At 51.6% G+C, this 21,428-nt stretch overlaps 10 protein-coding genes and 2 non-coding genes across 12 annotated transcripts; 8 read left to right on the top strand and 4 right to left on the bottom strand.

The window, feature by feature from the left end:
* Positions 1 to 2,868: 2,868 nt before the first annotated feature.
* Positions 2,869 to 3,799, top strand: B0H65DRAFT_312058 (uncharacterized protein). The gene is made up of 2 exons (XM_062823316.1): positions 2,869 to 2,992; positions 3,106 to 3,799. The coding sequence occupies exon 2, from the start codon at positions 3,231 to 3,233 to the stop codon at positions 3,690 to 3,692; it is 462 nt and encodes a 153-aa protein (XP_062677525.1). The 5' UTR covers positions 2,869 to 2,992; positions 3,106 to 3,230; the 3' UTR covers positions 3,693 to 3,799.
* Positions 3,800 to 3,815: 16 nt separating this feature from the next.
* B0H65DRAFT_312037 (nucleotide-diphospho-sugar transferase) lies at positions 3,816 to 5,620 on the top strand. Its single transcript, XM_062823315.1, has 2 exons — positions 3,816 to 5,060; positions 5,125 to 5,620. Exons 1-2 carry the CDS (start codon positions 3,938 to 3,940, stop codon positions 5,397 to 5,399), a joined length of 1,398 nt encoding a protein of 465 aa, XP_062677524.1. The 5' UTR covers positions 3,816 to 3,937; the 3' UTR covers positions 5,400 to 5,620.
* A 1,773-nt stretch (positions 5,621 to 7,393) lies between these two features.
* B0H65DRAFT_t444 lies at positions 7,394 to 7,491 on the top strand. Its single transcript has one exon. It is a non-coding gene; the product is annotated as a tRNA-Ile (tRNA).
* Positions 7,492 to 9,833: 2,342 nt separating this feature from the next.
* B0H65DRAFT_581541 (P-loop containing nucleoside triphosphate hydrolase protein) lies at positions 9,834 to 11,072 on the top strand. Its single transcript, XM_062830823.1, has 2 exons — positions 9,834 to 9,951; positions 10,013 to 11,072. Exons 1-2 carry the CDS (start codon positions 9,864 to 9,866, stop codon positions 10,990 to 10,992), a joined length of 1,068 nt encoding a protein of 355 aa, XP_062677523.1. The 5' UTR covers positions 9,834 to 9,863; the 3' UTR covers positions 10,993 to 11,072.
* On the bottom strand, positions 11,072 to 12,176 carry B0H65DRAFT_311953 (uncharacterized protein). Its single transcript, XM_062823314.1, has one exon. It carries the CDS (start codon positions 11,972 to 11,974, stop codon positions 11,135 to 11,137), a length of 840 nt encoding a protein of 279 aa, XP_062677522.1. The 5' UTR covers positions 11,975 to 12,176; the 3' UTR covers positions 11,072 to 11,134.
* Positions 12,177 to 12,866: 690 nt separating this feature from the next.
* B0H65DRAFT_477652 (uncharacterized protein) lies at positions 12,867 to 13,857 on the top strand. Its single transcript, XM_062827438.1, has one exon. The coding sequence runs from the start codon at positions 13,186 to 13,188 to the stop codon at positions 13,651 to 13,653; it is 468 nt and encodes a 155-aa protein (XP_062677521.1). The 5' UTR covers positions 12,867 to 13,185; the 3' UTR covers positions 13,654 to 13,857.
* Positions 13,858 to 13,967: 110 nt separating this feature from the next.
* B0H65DRAFT_560954 (short-chain dehydrogenase/reductase-like protein SDR) lies at positions 13,968 to 15,175 on the bottom strand (the record flags this gene model as incomplete). Its single annotated transcript, XM_062830157.1, has 2 exons — positions 14,880 to 15,175; positions 13,968 to 14,837 (listed from the first exon to the last, which is right to left on the bottom strand). Exons 1-2 carry the CDS (start codon positions 14,919 to 14,921, stop codon positions 13,968 to 13,970), a joined length of 912 nt encoding a protein of 303 aa, XP_062677520.1. The 5' UTR covers positions 14,922 to 15,175.
* Positions 15,176 to 15,382: 207 nt separating this feature from the next.
* B0H65DRAFT_532572 (uncharacterized protein) lies at positions 15,383 to 17,389 on the top strand (the record flags this gene model as incomplete). The annotated part of the gene is made up of 3 exons (XM_062828959.1): positions 15,383 to 15,804; positions 15,886 to 17,149; positions 17,175 to 17,389. The coding sequence occupies exons 1-3, from the start codon at positions 15,727 to 15,729 to the stop codon at positions 17,387 to 17,389; spliced, it is 1,557 nt and encodes a 518-aa protein (XP_062677519.1). The 5' UTR covers positions 15,383 to 15,726.
* A 139-nt stretch (positions 17,390 to 17,528) lies between these two features.
* On the top strand, positions 17,529 to 17,635 carry B0H65DRAFT_t445. Its single transcript has one exon. It is a non-coding gene; the product is annotated as a tRNA-Leu (tRNA).
* Positions 17,636 to 18,470: 835 nt separating this feature from the next.
* B0H65DRAFT_501721 (uncharacterized protein) lies at positions 18,471 to 18,920 on the bottom strand (the record flags this gene model as incomplete). Its single annotated transcript, XM_062827846.1, has 1 exon — positions 18,471 to 18,920. A coding segment is annotated over one exon (450 nt), but the record flags the coding sequence as incomplete, so codon positions are not given.
* On the top strand, positions 18,892 to 19,386 carry B0H65DRAFT_477647 (uncharacterized protein). The gene has a single exon (XM_062827437.1). It carries the CDS (start codon positions 18,961 to 18,963, stop codon positions 19,288 to 19,290), a length of 330 nt encoding a protein of 109 aa, XP_062677517.1. The 5' UTR covers positions 18,892 to 18,960; the 3' UTR covers positions 19,291 to 19,386.
* Positions 19,387 to 20,475: 1,089 nt separating this feature from the next.
* On the bottom strand, positions 20,476 to 21,294 carry B0H65DRAFT_412710 (uncharacterized protein; the record flags this gene model as incomplete). The annotated part of the gene is made up of 1 exon (XM_062823848.1): positions 20,476 to 21,294. A coding segment is annotated over one exon (819 nt), but the record flags the coding sequence as incomplete, so codon positions are not given.
* Between the last annotated feature and the right edge of the window lie 134 nt (positions 21,295 to 21,428).

Here is a 21,428-nt window from a genome sequence, read left to right as displayed (position 1 = left end):
AATCCAACTTCTCAATTATATAATTATAATAGTTGCGCTTATAATAAAACCCGTAAAATTTAATAATAATAAATAGGGTAGCCTCCTTATCCTTCTTAATCTCTTTAATTTCCCTAGTGGGAACTTCTCTTTAATAATTAGTAATATTAAGTTCTACTAATTTAATTGGCTAAGGAACGTAGTTATTTGGGTCGATATACTTTTAAAGACCTAGGTCCTAAGCTATAGAAATAAAGGCATCTTCCCAAACCGGCCAATCCCTAGGGCTGTTGAGGACAACGCTATTAATTTTAATCGTAGACATTATTAGCAGTCGTTTAATCGGTTATCGTTACTGGCGATAGCTTTAACGGTCAAATCAATAAGATTCTTAATTGTAATATTACTAGTAATAATCGATATAGGGTTCAACGTGGCTTAATTGTATATATATATAAGACTGGCTCTGCAGACTCGAAGCTCTAGCATCTGGATAAATCCCGCATATTCCAGCCCAACTAGGCACGTGCACGCCTAGTGAATCCCCTGGCCTCTGACATTACTCGCTTGATTTAGGGCCTAGCAGTGCTACGCTGCGTTTTCATATTCATATGCGTTCTCTGCTTTGCTCTCGAGAGGATGTGCTACCCTGGAGGGAAGAGGGGGTCAAATAACAGGGCGTTCAACAGCTTGGCGAAAGTCACGTTAAGCCTCTAACGGGACCTTAAAAAATTTGCGCCTGTACATGTACTGTCTACTCAACAGCAAATTTCACCCAACGACCGTTGAGACAAAAGTTCCGTTGTACTTCCGTTGTAGAGGTTTTTGGCTGGGGAAAAAAAAGAAGTTTTCTATCCCTCTTATTCTAAAGTCTTATTTTCTCCAAGGTCTTATCTTCTCTAAGGTCGTCTCCAAAGTCCAAGGTCTTGTCAATCCCGGTGCATCATATTGGATGGCATTTTGGAACATAAGAAAATCACGGAAAGAAATAACATAGTCACGATTCGAATTAAAAGTCTACGAAATATCTATGGCTACTACTACCACTACGGCATACTATAAATATTCACGCGTGTGCGTGTGTATGCGCGAGGAGTGGGAAATTGGGGTTTATATGGTGGGAGGAAAGAGCGAGGGCAAAGTTGGAAAGAGCGAGGCTGAAGATGGAAAGAGAGAGAGAGCGAAAATTAGAAATAACAATGCCTTGAAAGGCGAGTAGAACAGAGCAGAACAGAACATTACATTTAGAACAGAGTAATAACCTAGAAACTCCTAATGAACCGAACTTGGCTTTTACGCTTCAAGCACATTCGTAGCCAAAGTTATTGTACAAGATGGTTGCAGACTAAAGCTGTTGTTGAAACCTTAACACCTTTTATGGGTCCTGTTATTTGACCCCCCTTTTCCTCCAGGGTAGAATTAGATGATGAGGTCGAAGTCAATTTCGATGGTGCTTAAATACATGAAAGGCGAAGACAACGCGTGTCTTGGAATGATTTCCCGACTTGGGTAGAAAGATTAGCTAGGTCGAATATGGCCGGCTGGTTCCGCGTGGGCATGATGGCTTTCGGTGTGTACGTTCGGTCAATAATTGATAGTTGTCCGACCCTCTTCGCGTTATTTTGGCTGATGGGTGATTGAGGCGGCCGATCGACAGAGTGGTGATGCGCAGCTCCCGTCATGCCGTATCCCAACGTTCCGGGCACTTGCACGCCAACAACGCAAGACACTCCAAACTGGTGAACGAAATTTGTTTCCATCGGGTACACTAGATAGGGAAAGGGATGCAATCGCGCTGGCGATTTGTTTCCTCAGATCAGCAGCTTTACATACTTCGTTTCGTGCCAGCATGTCGCGTCGCACTGGACGCCCGGGTTGGAACACCGCAACGGGAATGCGCCAAAATCATCTCATCAGGCGCCCTGAGGCCGTCACCCTTTGGAGCGTAGGACGAGGTCTTTATAACGCGACGGCACGTGGATAGTGAACCGCAAGAGCAATGTGGGTGACAGGAGAGTCTGTGGAAAGCAAATCAGATCGATAGTTCAGCGTTCGGAGTATCCCTTTAACGGTGCAAATTTATCATTTCGTGGGGCGGCCGGTTTCCAGCCAATCGGCGGCTCCCTTTTTTTTAGCGGTCTACATCTTGGGGTTGCAGATACCTCGACCGCCCCAGCCTTGGTAGCATTTACTAGTGCTGTAGGTGAAGTGCTTAGCTGACAGGCCACGTCAACAAGTCTTACTGGTATCTGTGGGGAGGACCCACGAAATGATAAATTTGCACCGTTAAAGGGATTCACCGTGATCAGTGGAGGAAAAAAAGAAAATGATAAAGTGAAAGAATGAAAAGGTCGCCGACGTCGCGATGGGGGACGCGCACGAGAAAACCGGGGTTACCTTCCATTTTGGTTCCTAGCGCGCCGCGCTAGCGGGAGGGGCAGGGGCCAGGCACGCTCCGGTTGATCATCGCATATCTCGACGACATGGTTGCATGAATTCACTGACAACATGGAAGTCGCAACACATATTGGAATGATGTCGAACGTTATCAATAAATTTGTTCCTACAGACATGTCCCATGGATAATGTGGGGGTAACATGAGGGAGGATGAGGGTCGCAAGGTTGGCGATTGTTCCCATGAGGTGGTGAGTTAAAGCTTAAAAGCACGGCCCTGACTCCGACTGTGATGTAAGCAATTTCATCATAGGGCTCAATTACCGTCCTCGAATCGCGCTCCTACCAGGGAGCAAAATCGAGACCAGGGAAGGAGATCAAGACATCTTTCTGACGCGGTGTTCCGAGTAGACGGGTCTCAGTGCCGGCATACGGCTATGCAACGGGCGATCCGGGTATGCAAGCGTACGGCCAAGGGAGGACGTCTCTTGAAATGCAGCGCAATGGTCTTGTTGACGGCACGGGCCGGCGCTGATGGCGACAACTTCTTTCTGCCTTCATTCTGAATTTTGAAAGCCGGCCTTTTATGGATGATAGCGGCGCGTGGTGAGCTCCATGGTACAGACTGGTCCTACAAAATGTACGACATTGGTGGGTTGCATCTTGTCGGACAGGAGATGGTCTCATTCACACCCTCCAGAAGCCACTATCACTAACACAGAGGTGCACAGCCAATCCAATCAGACGCACATTCATTCCCATGTTTGTCATACTTCAGCCCCGGGCGCCATTCCGTTGAAATGCATGCCCCACGACACCGCTCGGATCGCTTGCGGGACATGATAAGGAATGAGATATGCGTCCTTTCGCGCCGTTCGCGCCTCGAAGTTTGTCTCTGCCACAGCATCTGATATCGAATTTCCGTGCCCCCATTCACCCCAATATTTCGTCCAATCCACCGGTTGCGACCAGGGGTCTTTTTCGATGGTCGGGATTGCTTGTCTTGATGTTGGCAATCAGTCTCCGCAGAAACAGTGGATTTCCGTTGCCGGGGAAGACCCTGGGTCGATCTCTATCCACTGTGACTGGTCGATTACGGGACAATGATCGGTCCAGAGCCGAAACCCTATTCGAAATCCAATTCCTTCTCGTCCGCACCATTTTTGTACTTGGGATGGAAGAGTTGTTTGCTTTGCCGGATGATTGGTGGCTGGCAGGCACGCCCCTGTCGAGCTGGCTTCCTCGATGGAACAAATCGCCGCGACCTCGAGGCATTCCCAGGGTAATCTTTGCAACAGACGCGCGACCGGGCAAGTGATAAGCTTGATTAGCCAAAACGGGACCTTGTTGATGCTTTCGGCCTTTTGCTCCTCTTCCGCATCCTCACCGGGACCTCATCAACTCTGAGGGCGCCAATTTTTTCTCCCCTCCTTCTCGCCCTTTGGTCCCTGTTTCACTCGCTCCCATCTTCTACTCGCCAACTCTCGCCGCCATTTTTTCGTCGCGTTTCCTTCAGTTGATGCCACTCGCTTCAAGGGCTGCAGACTGGTGCACCTGCCCGCGATGATCGCCAAGTTGGTATCACCGTTGGGCTCCCCCAAGTTGGCTGCCACAACGGCGCAATTCCGAAATCGTTTGCCGACCCAATTTCGGCGCGGCGCGCCTCTCTACATCGCAGTCGTCGTTTTTGTCCTTTTTCTCCTGAACGTGACACTCTTTCACTCAGGTGTCCAAGACATAACATTCGTTCTTCCTCATGTGCCGACCAAGCACAATATTCCCAAGTACACACGCGCCGAGTTCCCACGGAAGATATGGCAGACTTGGAAAGTCAACCCGCTCGCTTTTGAGCAACGCGATCTCGATACCGCGCGGTCCTGGGTAGGACAGAACCCCTCGTACCGATACGAAGTCCTTACCGACGGCAACGACATGCAGTACGTCGAGTGGCACTTTGGCCCCGACGGATTCAACCGCCCCGACATTGTCAACTTCTACCGGAGCGTCAAGGCCGCGATTGTCAAGGCCGATCTCTTGCGATACTTGGTCATGTACGCCGAGGGCGGTCTATATGCCGACATCGACGTTGAAGCACTCAAGCCGCTTTCGAAATTCGTCCCGGAGCGGTACGACGACGCTGATGTCGATATGGTCATTGGCGTCGAAATCGACGAGCCCGACTGGAAGGACCATCCCATTCTTGGACCCAAGTCGCGGTCATTCTGCCAATGGACCTTCATGTGCAAGCCGCAACTTCCAGTCATGATGAGGCTGATTGAGCAAATCATGACCTGGCTGAGCGGGGTTGCTAAGGAGCAAGGAGTGCCACTTGCCGAAGTGAAGCTCGATTTCGACCAGATTATCAGCGGAACCGGCCCATCAGCTTTCACCAACGCCATTATCGCCGAGATGAACGAGGCCAACGAGAACCCGGGTAGACCGATCACCTGGGACGCGTTCCACGATTTGGGAGAATCCAAGCTTGTCAGTCGAGTTCTCGTCTTGACCGTCGAGGCCTTTGCTGCTGGCCAGGGCCACTCCAACTCGGGCAACCATGATGCGCGCGCCGCCCTGGTAAAGCACCACTACCACGCTTCGAACTGGCCCAGCCGCCACCCGAGATATAAGCATCCGGCATATGGTGAGGTCGAACAGTGTAACTGGGTTGACGAGTGTGTCAAGAAATGTAAGTCCAACTTGCTTCCCCCAGATTATGATTTCCCGACAGGTTCAACTGACAAGTTACATAGGGGACGAAAACGTGGCCGCTTGGAGCAAACTTTCGGAAGCCGAACAGAAGAGCATTCTCGCCGAGAAAGAACGAAAAGAAAAGGAGCGTGAGGAACAGCGGAAGAAGGAGGAAGAGGAGCGCAAGAAAAAAGATGAGGAAGAACGCAAGAAGAAAGAGGAAGAAGACCGCAAGAAAAAGGAAGAAGAGGAGGCGAAGGCAGCCAAGGAAAAGGCAGCCAAGGCGAAGAATGCCGGCAAAGGGAGCGAGAAGGCGGCAAAGGACAACAAACCTTAGGAATGGTTCTGATGTTCTCCTGCTTGCTTCATCCGCTCTTTGAGCCTGGCAGTCAACCCAACCTGTTGGGTTGTGGAGAGGCCAGGTCTGGCACTTGGAGGGTAAAACCTCCGTTTTCGGTGCGCGACTGTTCAATCAGGACACTGGACACCCACGACCGCGAAGGAGAGACGGGAGTTTTCCGCGCCAGTCAAATCCCACAGGGGGCTTCTCCAACCGGCGCATAATGTTGTTACGTTTTCTACGACGAAAAGGATATTGCTTCGTTCGGATGTCATAGTGTAAAGGCCCAGGGACCGACAGGCGGGGCTTTGAACGACGGGGCGAGAGAAATGACGGGATGGGTCGGTATGTATATAAAATAAGGTGAACGACGGATGATGGTCAGGTATGGTAGCAGACCTTGGCTAATGAATACCCTAATTTCCTTGTGCCTCCATGTCAGTGGTTGTTGTGGATGTGAATGGGAAGAAATGGCAGCATACCGAGAAGGCGAGGGGAGTACTCACTATGTCTCGATTCCCACGACCAAGGAGCCGGACTGACCTGGTTGGGTGGCAGAGTGAGCAGAGTTGGCGACGTGGAAATCGATGCCTTCAAATTCAGATGGGTGATTTTCCCTGGTCCCTGGATGGGGTTGGCTGAGAGTTGCTGATGTGTGTATGTGGCAGGTGCGGCCAACGCAGATGTCCAGAGAGGGGAATGCATCGCAAATGGAACCGTGACCTTCCCCGCTTCCGTGAAAGACCCGACTTGCGCCTGCCACCCAGCAGCACTGCACCTTCCATGGCAGCAATCTGGACTGATGGGAAGGAAAAATCTGACGAGGCAGAAATCTCGACCACAAACCGAGCAATCGAGCATTCACGGCGTCGATGAATCCCGCAATCGATTGAAGTTCAGTCATCCGTGCACCATCCTCAACCATGTGGTTGACATGAGGTCTTCTCACTCGACGGTACGTAACCATCCCACACGCCTCCGATCACGGTCTCGAATCAAGACAACTTCCGCAAGGTCCGACCCCGTTCCAAGTTCTCAAATCGAAAAGTTGAGAAGTCGATGCTATATCTTCCCCCTCTTCCTCCAAGTTTGTTAGTTCCTCCCTTATCAGCATGGCTACGGTCTTTCGGTGGCGACATGCTCCAGTCAACATCGTGTTATGTACGTCGTGGGAGAGGAGAAGTTACCAGCTGCCACCATTAGGATGTTCATCAATGGAGGGGTTGGCTAATGGGCACTTTGTTCCTGGTCCCAAACCGGAACTATCGTTGATATCTGCTCTCTTCCAGCTGTTAATAAGGTAATACCATTTCCTTTCTATTCAATAGTTTTTCTGACCGTTTCGACTTACCCTGCGTGACATGACAGGAACACCAGTATAGAACGGGTGATTTGCGATACTCGTAACTATCTTCACCATCTGAATTCCTGATCAAACTCCGCTCCTCCTTTCCACACACCACCATCGGGTCTTACTCTTGGCCGAGCCCCGGTAGATTAGTGGCAAAACCTTCGTCCACGATTTCCAACAAGCTCACCAATCCTAAACCAACATTGCATACGGCATTTGGATATAGGAGGCCTTCCCTTGAGCTTCAACGCGCCTCTGTACCCCCTGCATCAACTGGCTTCTCACTTTTCCATCGCCGCCGAGCTGACTTCTATAAGGAACGACTATCATCCCTCATTTTTCTCGCAACATGCTGGGTCCAATATCTGACCCATCTGTTCATCAGAAGGGATTGTGATAATTGGTCCCTTGCAATCATTCCATCCTGTCGCAAACTCTACATTCTTTCTCCTCAAGGTTCCTATGACTCTCAGATCCAATCAACGATGATTTATCTCAGTTATTCGCCGAGAAAACGAGGAGTGACAGTCGCGCAGCCGAAGACCCTCGCTCGGACGCAGGACGACGACCGGATAAGACCCCACCTAAATCATGTGTTCTTATACCCTGGTTCCTGAGCGGCTATCAACAATCAGTAATCGCCCGATTAGCTCAGCTGGTTAGAGCGTCGTACTAATATCGGTTCTTTCTGATATCAAGTCCATGCGAAGGTCAACAGTTCAATCCTGTTATTGGGCATCTTCTTTTGCTTTTTTTGCATCCATCCACTGTTAGTTGAATCATTCGTTAATGGAATGTCGGGGATGGTTTTGGTGCATGGCTGTTTTTTTTTGTTTTTTTTGTCTTCGGGACGTGAATGAACGTTGGGGTGATGAATGATTGCGGATGATGTTTTGCACTTTTGGCGGTAGTGACGGCAACGAATGGAAGTTTCAGCGCGAGAGGTCAAAAGCTGTGCCGAGCTCCTTCCTTCTTTTGTTATCTTTATCGCCGAGTTCGTTCGTGCTTGCTTTTTTTTGCGCAACTTCGTTGAATTGAACTACGGGAAGTACCGTACGTAACTTGTGTGATCTGGCAACGACACCTCTCTCGTTCAATTGACAACCCAGCTTTTAAGATCGGAGACAAGTCTTCTCATTCGACACGACAATCCAAACTATATCTACTGCAAAAGAGAGAGCAGAACGGAGCGGCGACAATCACAATATGACCGAAGATGCATAGAGCAAAAGAAAAAGATGCAAAAAAAACATACAACACCAGGGATTCGCTGGTCGTCACCGACCCAACTACTAGTCTGGCCCTCACTGGCTTATCTATGGGAGAGCGGACGGGATCCCGAGTTTTCCAGTGGGTGTGGTCGTATGTGGCTGTATTAGTTAACCCCTCCACTTATATTCCCTGGTGTGCACAACCTCTGTGTTTGCAGTGTCCTTTTCCCTACAGGTATTGCCTGTCACCACCAACTGAGGTGATTGACAGAACACTCACTCATCGCAAGTCAGGAACCGCTAGCCACAGATCACAGAATATGCATCGCGCGAGGAGAGCTTTATGCCGAGATAATGCAGATCAGCCGTAAACACTGGAAGGAAAAACATCCGCAAGTTCACCCCTTCCGCCTGCTTCGGACACATCATATCCGGCAGCGCCGATTCACACAACATCCGTGAGGCTCTGAAGCTCCGACCCTCCTTCGGATGTTAACTCACCATCCGTCCAGTTTGTCAGGCAGAAAAATGCACTTTCTCAACATTTCCGAACTAGAGGTACCTGTCCCGTTCTTATCGTCCCAGTCATTCCAGCCGTTCCCAAGCCGCTCCGTGACGATGAACTCAACAAATGTTGTGCTTCCCCAGAGCCTAGGCCACATTCCTTAGACACAGGCCGTTGGATTAGACCATAAGGCTGTGAGCTACGTAATTCTACCTGGCTAAAAAGAGCTTTTAGTCGTGGATTGAGCCTCAACCTGCACGCCAATACGGTCGCGGGGTCTTCTTGTGAAACAACCTCAGTGGCTTTTATGCCGCCTTTCGGCCAAGTTGAGGCTGGCGTAACGTACCTATACTCGGTTGGTTTCGAAGACTTGAAGCGAACTTCTACCCAAGTGCCAGCGCACTTGGGCTGGAGCGGATTCTACGCCTTTCGAGTACTGGATGCCCAATGCTTGCGTCTGTCGCTTTGAGTCATTTAGATTTGTTGAAGTCGATAGTACATTGTGCCCGGTGGTCTTGGTTGCCTTCTTCTCCGTCGGGTACATTGGAACTTCATTCTTGCACCCACCAGTCAGCAGAGTCAATTTTGAGGACCTAGGGAGTAGGATGAGGGCGCTCTACCTCGGTGACGTGTTGGTCTCTCACTTGACAGCCTCGCCTTGACCATTTCAGGTCTGTGAACGTCAAAGACACCATTGGTTTTTGGCATTGGCTGTTGTTTCAGAAACGTTTCTCTGACATGAGTTTGAAAGGTAAGGTATGGATTCGTCATCGTTCACAGCCTGCTCTGATCTGTACCCTTTGTAGGGACTTCGTACTCTTTGACAGCCTGAAGCCAACGCCTCATGCATGGCGTGCGTTTCACCAAACTGCTTTCGCGATAAAAAGAGCACAATGGCTGAGGCCACAACACCCAACGCACACCAATATTGTTGTAGCTGGCTGCTAGGACACAGGATCCCCCAATAGAATGACAGAAACGCTCTTGTACGACAGAATGAGTTGGCTTCGCAGCCACCTAGGCGGCATCCAACAAAACCACAACTGCCGTAGGGATTTCTTCTCTCATAGGATTTTAGGAATAACGAACGCTGGGCTATGGGGAGGTGGTCTGGAATGGAGCAGATGGAAATCAACCCGACGTATGATCATGGGCGTATGCAGCGATGTCAACACGTTTAGGTATAAGGTTTAGGCTTGCCCGTCGTCTTTCAAGTGATGTGCCCATCTTCATCTTCATCTTTCTTGCACCTCGCACACCCACACACAAACGAAGAAGTCTGGTCAATCACCTCCACCGAACATCATGTCCAAGGCAACACCTGACGACCCTCCCCCTTATCGCGATCCTAACCTCCCCTCTACCCCCGGCGAGACCAGATATTTATCGCGGTTATGGGGTTGACAGGCTCCGGCAAAAGCAGTTTCATAAGACACTGCGTCGGTAATAATGGCATCGAAATCGGCCGTGGCCTCGCATCATGTGGGTAGACATGAAAACGTGGACCATTGAGACCAGGATAAGCTAACGTGATGCTTGACAGGCACGAAGGATGTCCAAATACACTCTTACAAGCATTCCGATTCCATCGAAGTCAATCTCATTGACACCCCGGGCTTCGATGACGACAGCCTAACCGATGCTGATGTTCTCGAGAAGATTTCTGGTTACCTTAAGGAATCGTACGATCGCAAGATCACGCTGAACGGCCTTTTGTATCTGCACCGCATCACCGATAATCGCATGCAAGGATCATCAATGAAGAACCTTGCCGTATTCAAGAAATTGTGTGGGCCTGATGCCCTCCATCATGTCACTTTCGTCACAACCATGTGGGACAAAGAATCGGAATCGTGTCGTGAGGAGTTTGAGGGCCGTGAAAAGGAACTCCTCACCGACAATAAGTTCTGGGCCACAATGATTCAACCCCATGGCGCGTGCACAGGGCGACACAACAACACCCGGCAGTCTGCGATGGACTTGCTAGCGAGATTCATCCAACAGCCTGAGAGCACCGTGGTCACCGATCTCCAGCGCGAGCTGGTAGACGACAAACTGCGACTGGACGAGACCGCAGCTGGAAAGGTTGTAATGAGCGGGATCAATAAGGCAGCAGAGCGGGCGGAAAAGGAGTTACGGGGAAACAAAGAAGCCCGAGAGGATCTCGCATCAGCGGCCAGGGAAGAAAAAGCAGCGCACAAGGCAGAACAAGAAGCGGACACGGCAGAACTCGAAGCGCAATGGGCAGAACTCCTAGCGGAAAAGGCAGAACTCGAGGCAAAGCTTAGGAAGCTCAAAGAACAGGAGGAGAAATTGAGGAAAGCTGAGATGGAGAGCAGTAAGAGATGGAATTGCTATTTCCGTGTCGGCTGCGTTCTTGCTGTAGGCTCTGGCGCAGCGGTGGCTGCAGTAGCCTCCGGTGCTGCTGTTGCCGTGCCGGTGATCTTGAAAGACACCATATTGGTTGCCGCGCAGCTTGCCATGCAGCTTGCCACGGAGGAAAACGAGACCGCTGCCACGTGATGGAACTGACAAAGTGAAGAGGTTATCGTATAGCGATTTGTTGGAAACCAGTGTGTTGAATTATCCGATGGATCATCAATCGGGGCCTGGTGAGATGTACTTGCTGGACATCGGGGTTGCTCTGCGGAAGTAGTACGGTAATTTATGGCAGATTTGAATGTTCAAACGACTCACCCCATTCATCGAACTCTTTCAATAGGCCCTTCCAGTTTCGCTGAAGTACCATTGTTCCGGCTCTGCCCATTTCCCCATTTGGGACATGTACCTCTCTCTGAAGTCCAGCATCATCGTAGAATGCTAAGACGCTCGCTTCCACGCAGGGCTGTGGCCGCTGTTCACTTAGACCATCCGCTTCTCGTTGTCCCCCACGTATACTGGTATCAAAACTGCCATGTCGTTTTTCTTGTTGGTGGGAATGATACCACCACTCTGCACTGCAACCTCCTCTGACGCCGTCAGGGTCAACCTCCCAATCATTGGACCCAAAGCCAAGCATACAGCAGCCACCCTTTTCGTCGACGGCTTCGAGTTGCTGACAGTAGTAATGTCCGAAGCCTGCTCCATGAATCGAACAGTCCCTGATGCCCGTATATAGTGCCAACTCAACCCCCCTGCCGCACCCTTGAGCCCGGTCACAAGCCATGGCTCCACAAAAGGGTGGAAGGACTGCACAGCATGTGTTGGGGCGGATGCCTGGACAGCGTACGTAGGGGATTGTAAGGGGTGAGCATTGCAATTGGGTCGGGCAGGTTATCTGAGAACCGGTACAGTTTAGCGGTATTTCTGCGAAGAAGATGAGGTCAAGATGCTCGACAGTTTGCGGCTGAGCGGGTTTCGCGTGGGCACCATGACTGAAAAGAGACAGAACCATAGCCACCAGTACAGTATATGAGATGTTTGGGAGGGACCGAAGTGGAGGGGTTGGTTTAGGCGCCATCTTGTTTGCTGATGGTAAGCTAGGGCTCAGCTTTCTTGGTTTCATTGGGTTGAAATGGCAGCAAAAGCGGGAGTAAAATGAGAGTATGAGGCGAGTTCAAATATTCACGAGAACATTCCTTGGCGTGTGTCTCTCGAATGAGTGGAAACCTACCACCCAAGACCGCTGCCAGATTTCCTCGTGATCTATCACTTCCACTAGAGTGGTAAGGCGTTCGTTCCTTCATCGTATCCGGCAACTTGCCTACCTACATGTTGCCATACCTGGGGAGGATCGTGCCTGCGGTGACACTCGGAAGACATCTTGTTGGGTGGTGTAACATGGGAGTTGAAACGGCACAAGTTGTTCTCAAAGGCGCGGAGGGTAAGTTGCAAGGCATATGCCATGTTCCGAAACCCACGGGCCGATGCAGGACTCGATGCTTGTTGTTCTAGACTGTGAAGACGGTGATGATGCTGAGATGCGTGTCGAGAGGATTTGAAGTTGGGCTTTCGGACCTCCGTTCCCGTATAGGCAGTATGGCATGGCGTGTGGCTGGAGGCCAGTACATAGATCTCTTGATGATTGATGTTAAGTTAAAGAAAGGGCGCTGTCCCTGTGATTTTGCCGTTATGACAAAGACGCGAGAGGCTTGTCGGTCGTCGCTGACAATCACGCAAACTCTTTCTGCAATCACAATCGTCTTCAGTGTCGATGCTCCACTGACTCAACCGCACAAATGGAAAGGACGTACAAGAAGGCAAGCAGAGAGAACCAATGAGGAGCTAGTCAATAGCAATTGACTGAATGTCGCGTGAAAACGTGAGGATGACGGGAAGGATCGACACAGTCGTCGTCGTCAGATTGTGTGCGTGCCGTTATCCTCATCTATGACGTCATTGGACCCCTAATCCGCCACAACAGCCGCAAGTTGCGCCTTCCTTCGAACCTGTTCACCGTCGTGCACTACGGAAGTGATGGAGATTTTTCGGCCTGGTGATCTCATGACTCCTTCCGTTATGACGGGAATGGAGTGGTTCCCTTGACGATCCAAGACCTGCCGGGGAGATAGAAATAGGTCAAGCCCCATTCACGGCATCGCAGCAATTGACCGAACCGAAACCACCACCCCAACATCAACCTTCATCTACCTAATTATTTTCACCGCGCAATACCTAAGAGCATGAACCGAAGTCACCTCAATACCACCTAATAGTCGTTTTCACCGAAAACCGAATCGAGCATTTCTACAAAACCCCCACATCCAAGCCTCCAAAATGCAGAGCTCAATGTCACAAGCATACGCGGCACCTCCCTCGGTCCCCAACACGTCGACGGAAAAGTCCCATCATGTTGCCCCTACCGCTGCCACTGCTGGCGCTGGCACACCTTTGACCACCCAAGCCCACAACACTGCGAGCACAACATACCCTCAAGCCGATCCCACAACCGGTACTACCACCGCCGCCGGCACAACACCAGCCACCAACCGCCCGACCACAGCAAGCACCTATGCCAACGAAAAGTCGGTAGCCACCACCCCCGCCGTCACTCAGAGACGCTTCGGCGCTTCCGACATCATCCTCTTCATCCTCGCCATCTTCGTCCCGCCCCTGGCTGTCTTCTTCGACCGCGGCTTCAAGATTGACTTTTGGATCAACATCCTCCTGACCATCCTGGCCTGGTTCCCTGGCATCATCCACGCCTGGTATGTCCTTTTCAGGCACCCTACCGGCAGGGACTAGAGGACCAATCCGCAGAGGAAACCGGTAGTGCCTTCGCGGACACGGTTGGCTGCGCGACATCCAGTTGAGCCTTGGAAGAGTAGAGCGTCGCAAGACTGGGTTATCGAGACATCCTCGAGGCAACCGAGCATCACAGAATCGAAGGAAACGGAGGAGATGTGGTGCATAATTGGATACTGGCAAAGCATTCCAGAGTTACAGGATACCCCTACGTTGTATTTTTCATCGTTGTCGGTTTGCTATCTGAACAAGAATAATAGACTGAACCTACGCAAACAAACTGGTCAAATTTGCCCCTGCCGCATTTCCAACTTTCATTGCAGGTCCTTCCCCGCCTCCAACTCCCTTCCAGTCCTTTCATGGTCCGCCATCAAAACTGTCCAGGCATCATGTCCCAGTGGCACCCTCCTCGGGATCTCTTTATCAGAACTAACCGTCTCATAGATACCTTCCGCCATGCTCTCCGGCGTATTCCAGCTCTCTGGTGTCTGCGGATCATCAAAGTACCTCTCCACAATTTGAAGGGTCCCTTCAAACCCTTTGTATGCAGGATGCTCATCAATCCTCTTCCTTCCAGAAATGAAGCCTGTCCTGACACCTCCCGGCTGGATACAGCTCAGATGAATGTTCCACTCCGGCTTGACTTCCTGTGCCATACACTCGGTGAACGCCTCCAGTCCTACCTTGCTGGCATCATAGAACGCTGACCCAGCAACTGCTACGCGCCCACCAAACGACGTAACGTTCAGAATCACGCCTCCCTGAGCGCCATCACACGACGGAGACTTCGGATTCACATCGCGCATAATCCCCACCGCCCGCTGCGTGATGGTCATAGGACCCCAGAAATTCGTCTCGAATACGGCCCGACCGTCGGCCTCGTCCGTGTTTTCGGTGTTGCCGTAGATAAACATTCCAGCATTGTTGACAATCACGTCAAGACGGCCAAAGTGCGCTATAGAGGCGTCAAGGGCCGCGTCGATGGAGGAGCGGGAGGTCACATCCAGAGGAAGCTTCAAGAGCTGCGAGGAAGGTGTAGACTCAGGAAGATAGGAGAGGCCCGTGGTAGGGTTACGAGCCGTGGCAACCAGACGGTGGCCCTTTGAGAGGACAAGGGTGCATAGGGCGCGGCCTATGCCTTGGGAGCAGCCGGTTACTGTGAGAGTGTCGGTTACGAGCGGAGGCTGGCATCAGGCGAGCGACAAGGGGGGCATATTGAACCACACGGCATCCGCCGGAAGATGATAACCCTTCTGTGTGGATCCCATTATGAGCAGAGCCTTGTTTGGATTCTGGCTTCAATCCTGAGTGATGAGGGGCTTGATGAACCGCGGTGGGTAGAGATAAAGAAGAGTAAAGTTGTCAAAGTGTTGAAGCTGCTGATCCTCAACTGACTTTACAATCTCACCGTACAGAGCATACCGACCATCTTATACCTTCCTCAGGCCAACATCAGCAGTCGATCTACGCCTCTACCCAACATCTACCCCTCAATACCGAGCGACCGATACTACATGCCAAGACCAGCATCACGACAATCTCCCTCGGTACATCCACACAACCGGAATATGTTTGACATCCCGCTGGTGCATGGTTCCTGCAGCGTTGTAGGATCCAACGCTTGGAGACCCTGATATTATTAAGCAAGTTCGGAGATAGGGACTTGGACACTTGGTATCGGTCTCAGTGTTGAACTCTGATGTTTCCTTCCATCCCATCCCAGCAGCCACCCAGCAGTCTCTTCTGCGTTGCTGTCGCTTTTATCTTTTTGTTGCAAATGTGCCAGAGGAAAATATGCAGTCCCCCAATGTTCACAAAACGACTAGCATTCTCTGATGGTCGACGTCAAGAGAATCAGGAAAACATATGGTCTTCTGGCCAATCGCAAGGTTGCATCGCGCCAGCTGTTGGGCAGCCGACGCTGACAGGTTTGGCGCATCTTGCAGCCCTCCTCTCCGGACACGTAACCACATGTTCCCGCCAGCAGTGTGTCGGATCTTCAACGCAAGGAAACAACTTCTCTTTTGACCGGTCATCATTAGACAAACCATCGGATTTATAACAGGGGTTGGTATGGATGTGACTGACGAACCCTGCCCGTTTTGCGGAAAGGTTCAAAAGGTCCTGTCTAAGCATCCGAAGAAGTCGGAGGTAAGACAACTGCAATAAGACAGAACTACGATGTGTTGCCTTACATTGTGTTTAACAATCACTGACGTTTGTCTCACTCAGTTGCGGCTGAGCCCCCAATCCTTCCTTCCATCAGTGAAGCTTGCTCCAGTTGCGGCTCCCACGGACGACCAAATTGCTTCCGACGTGGTGCCACCAACAACACTGACGCCATCAACCACTCCGTACCAACCGCCCTACTCTGCGGCACAATCACCGCTCGAGAGGCTTCCACTGGAGATACGGGAACACATATGTCAGCTTGTCGGATTGAAGAATCCTTCCCCGTGGCCTCGCTGTATGCGCTATGTCAAGTGGGAAGACAGGCACCAACCATGCAACCGCAGGCGGTGCTGCCAAAAGTCTCTCTGCGCTTTATCACTAGTCTCAAAGTCCATGGCCGCTCCAGCACAGCGCGCCCTATTTAAGGACATCATTCTCGACAGGCCTCGGACACTTGTCAACTTATGCAAAAGCCTGCTCCTGTACCCTAAGAATCGCGGCTATATTCGACATCTCGTCGTAAGAAACCACAAGTACATGGGGCAGCGTTCTAGGTACGATCGTCCGGGTGAGAGACACAGTCACCCTTACGACCAACCGGATGCATCTGCCTTTGTTAATCTGCTTGGGCCCGTGGTAATGGAACAAGGAGCGAGCAGTGTTTGGGCACTGAAGTACCTGCGTGATGCCTACAGTTCATATCATGAGACTCCCAGGGATATTCGTATAGATACTCGTTCCGAGGCTTTCAGCGAGCTGACGGATACAATCTTTACGTTCATCGTCCATTTTTCGTCGTCGTTACAATCACTTGTCATACGCGGCTCAGGGAAACCCTGGATTCAACCGTTTCAGTACAACAGGAGACTTTTCCTAGATCACAATCCACCGATAACGACACTCACCCTAGATTCTTCCGTCCTTCAAAACCTGTTTGAAACCAAGTATGGCGACAATTTCCGGCACCCATGCCTTTCTACTGTGCAGGACCTTACACTTAACGGGTTTTGTCCCTCGGGGGTGGGATGGGTGGACAACCCCGGAGTGAAACTGGACGGGCTGTTCGACTGGTTCTGTACCAACCCACGACTAAGGAGACTTGAGGTCAACAAATTCGACGACATGGTGTTTGCCTGGGATAGACAAAACTGGAACACGATTCTGCCCAAGTTCAAGGACACACTTCACCATCTGTCGATGAGCGGCTACAAGGAACGAATTCAGGAAGACCAAATGATTTTTCGCTTTGGCCCCAGTCGCATCTTAACTTGCCTACCGGAACTTGAAAAGCTGGCTTACTTGAGGGTCCCCCTACATTTTGTCAGTCCTCATAGACCGCAGCCGCTTAGAGATATGGGGGCTCCCCCGGGTGGCTCTGGACTCCGATACCGATGATCACCATCAGAACTCCATTACCGCAGAAAACATCCGCCAGCGGATTATGACCGAGTTCCCTCCGTCACTCAAAGCTGTCGACATCATCGAGTACGAGAATTACATGGACGATGAACCATGGACCGGGGATAAGATCCGGGAAAGGGAAACATATCACCTCACACTCTAGGGCCGACAAATCAAATCAGATTTTATGCACATTTGAACATGATACCTTCCCGTGGCATTGATCACCCCCTTTCACCGAGAAGTGAGCCGTGGCAACACTGACTACATGTGCTATCCCGAACACCAAAATATCATCATCAGGCAAGATGGCCGAGCGGTCTAAGGCGCCACGTTAAGGTAAACCCTTAATTCTCTTCAAAGAAATCCGTGGTCCGAAAGGGCGTGGGTTCGAATCCCACTCTTGTCACAATCATCGCATTAACCGAGCTCGGGTTGGTGGAAATTTCTCTTTTTTCGTTTTTTTTCCCCGTGGCTCGCGCGTCATGTCATGCCCACCCACCTATGTGCACGATTATTTCTACTCTCTGGTCGCCCGGCACTCAAAGTCAGCTTATAAGCGGTAGACTGGGACAGAATAAGTACATACGACCATACCCACTGGAAAACTCGGGATCCCGTCCGCTCTCCCATAGATAAGCCAGTGAGGGGCAGCTTATGTATGGGAGTTAGAAGGATATGAACCAGGTCTTTTAATCACGTGGTAGGGTCAAAAAACTGAACCACCTCCCATATCTATATCGTTCGGACGGAGGCATTACGGTGAGTGGGGAGCTGGCGCTAAAATGATTGATATAATTGGGCGGATTATGAGCAAAGTAGACCGTCCTGACACTGCGGCTAGATCTTTTACACGGGTAACACCAAGATTGCACTCGGTCAGAAGACCATTCCTGATTGGTTCTTCGTACTCCTCGGCCCAGTTATGTGTATGCAGATGAGAGCGTGGCAAGGGAATCTTTCGCTCTTGTCTTGCTTCATGATGGGCCTCCTTCATGTACCTACCTTAATCCAATCAAAACCATCCTCCCAATGCATTGCCTTCTCCTCTTTACCCATCCACTCAGAGCAGCTCTCCATTACAGTAAAGGCTGACCAACGCCTTTCCTTTCCGGGCTTGGCGCCCTGGGCCTCTCAATCATCTATGCCCAACCATGTACCCAACGCGATACTGGCAAGGTTGACGCAGGTGCTGAAGATGAGAATGAACAGACAGCGCTGCATCAAGCGGCGATAACTGGGTATGAGGCAGTTGTTAAGCTGCTTCTTGATACTGGCAAGGTTAATGCAGATGCTAAGGATGGGGCTGAACGGAAAGCGCTGCATATGGCGGCAGAGAAGGGGCATGAAGCGGTTGTTAAGCTCCTTCTCGATACTGGCAAGGTTGACGCCAATGCTTGGGACGGGGCTACACGGATAGCGCTGCATATAGCGGCAGAGAATGGGCAGGAAGGGGTAGTTAAGCTGCTTCTCGATACTGGCAAGGTTGACCCAGATCCTAAGGGCCGGGATGAACGGACACCGCTGTATATGGCGGCGGAGAATGGGCATGAGGCGGTTGTTAAGCTGCTTCTCGATACCGACAAGGTTGACCCAGATCCTAAGGATGAGGATGGACGGACAGCATTGCATATGGCGGCAAAGAATGGGCATGAGGCGGTTGTTAAGCTGCTTCTCGATACTGGCAAGGTTGACGCAGATCCTAAGGATAAGAATGGACAGACAGCGCTATATATGGCGATAGAGAAGGGGCATAAAGCGGTTATTAAGCTGCTTCTCGATACCTCCGCTTTTGCAAGAGCTTCAGAGATGAAGGTCTCGGCGAAGGACGTGATGGGGCCGGAGGCAGCAGGGGAGGCGGTGGTGGTGTGGGCGGGACGGACTTCCTCGTCTGCAGTCCGGGCTCTCTTGGCCGACTGCACCGTCGTGGAGGGCGGGGGCGGGACGCAAAGGGTGTCCGGCAGAGGGGTAACCGGCGTCATGACTGGCGGTATCGGTTTGGGCGCCCCAAGGGGCGAAGGCGTAGACATTTCGGAGTTGTGGTTGTTGGGATATCGACCGTGAAAACGGCGATTTTTGGTGGTGTTAAGGGTTTTGCGGGCAACCTAGCGTTAACACTAACACTTGGCGCCAAGACTTTTCGTTGTAGGAGGAAGATTGTCTGGCATGGCACATGTGTGTGTGTGTGTGTGTGTGTGTGTGTGTTATTTTTAACGTCTACTTCCGCCTCCCGAAGGGCATGAGACGTGCCGCATCGGTGAATCTAGTGTACAAAGGTAGGAGCAATATCCTGGAACGCCCTTGTAGCGCCCAGTGTCCTAACCGTCCACCAAAACCATAAATCCGAGGGCAACTCGAGGCTTAATGCCAGTGAAAATCATGTGTTGTCCATAGCGTAAACGCGGCCCAACACCTCCAATCAAATCGCCCAGTGAGCGAGCCGCCAGTATATGGCGGAACCTGTAGAACAAAGGAAAAGACATAAGAAACTGTAAAATCACTCCTCCCCACTCTCTCTCCCGCTCTCTTTCTCGCTCTCATCCTCATGCAAAACCTCCTCACGACTTCTTACACGGTGAACTAGCTTAGCCGGACCACTATCGTATCCTCATCAGCTGAGGACTGGGTCTGGTCAGAGCTGTCAGAGTTCTCGGGGCCGGAGGGGGCGGAACTATGCCTGGGCAGCTCGTTGGAAGACATGGCAGTATCTTCCTGGCTGTCAGAAGGGGCGAGGTGGTCGTATTTCTTGGTGAAGAGAATACCGCCGTTGCGGCAAATGTCCTTGCGTTGCTGTGGCGTCGGGCGGACGACAGTATCTCTCTGGCGTTTTGGCCGCATAGGGCAATCGTCGTGGGTGGACTGGAAAGGGCCTCGGCAGTTGGCGCATTGGGAGTGGCGGTCACATTCGCCATGAGCAGCACGTCCACATTGAGAGCATCGCGCAGCACGGGCACACCCCTTGCGGCCGTGCCATTCTAAGCATTTGGTGCACTGGTCAAGCGGGCGCCTCTTTTGGATAAGGCGGCTAACGTTGCTAACGTCGAAGAGGCGAAAGGGAGAGACAGGCCTGTCGAAGGAGATAAGCCAGGTTGCACATGCCTCGCCGGGACGGTAGTGCTGAGAGGAGCGGAGGGCGATGGGCTCCTGGCCAGTTTGGACGAGGACTTCGTCCTTGATGGCGGTCATAGTGTCTACGGGGACGATACCCAAACGCATCGTCATGGGCACATCTTGGACGGCGTATGTGACCCATTTCTTGGGCACTTCGACCTGGACACAGCCAAAACGGGCTCCAATCTCATCCTTTCGGGCGAGGAGGGCTTGACGGACTGCGTCGTTCTTGGGCACAAGGGCGAATCCGGTAGGAACCTTGTGGCATCCGGGGATATCGGTGAGGGCGAGGCGGAGGAGCGTCTGCACTTCTTTGCGAATAACAAAGGCATCCGTGTCAGCAAAGGGGGAGTATTTATCAAGTCGTAGGAAGACACGACCGTCGCTCTGGGGCGATGTAGAAGGTGGAGTAGCCTTGCGAGCAGAGCAAGAAGTAGAGCGGGAGGCAGATGCGGAGTTTGAGTCTTTGGCGGCTATTTCCGCAAACGTAAGTCTTTTTCCCTTGCCGGCTGGGACGGGCGAGGGTGTGTCCAGGGTTCGTGGCGTGTCTAGGGTTCGTGGTGTGTCTAGGGTTGGTGGTGAGGATGCAGAAGTTTTCCGCAAGGCAGCGGTGATGGCCCGTGCGAGGTGGTCGGCCTCCCGGGCGTGGGCTGGAGAGACGACGGAGACGCGGGCGAGTTCAGAGTCAAGGAAAGCGGCGAACGTGCGGTAGACTTCAGCTTTCGCGAGAGCATCGGAGATGACAGTCTTTGTGAAGGACGAGATATGTCCAGTGGTGGTGGCAGTGGCGGTGGTGTGGGCGCGACGGACTTCCTCGTCCGCAGTTCGGGCTCTTTTGGCCGACTGCGCCGTCGTAGAGGGCGGGGGCGGGACGCAAATCGTGTCCGGCAAAGGGTAAACCGGTATCATAACCAGCGGCGGTGGTTTGGGGGCCCCAGAGGGCGTGGGCGTAGACATTTCGTCGTTGCGGTTGTTGATATCGACCGTGAAAACGGCGATTTTGGTGGTGTTAGGAGTTTTGCGGGCAACCTAGCATTAGTACTAACACTTGGCGCCAAGAATTTTCGTTGCAGGAGGAAGATGTCTGGCAT

This window comes from Neurospora tetraspora, assembly GCF_033439725.1.
Source record: "Neurospora tetraspora strain CBS 560.94 chromosome Unknown B0H65scaffold_8, whole genome shotgun sequence".
NCBI lineage: Eukaryota > Fungi > Ascomycota > Sordariomycetes > Sordariales > Sordariaceae > Neurospora > Neurospora tetraspora.
The sequence above is the reverse complement of the archived record's forward strand: the minus strand, read 5'-3'. Positions and strand labels throughout refer to the sequence as shown.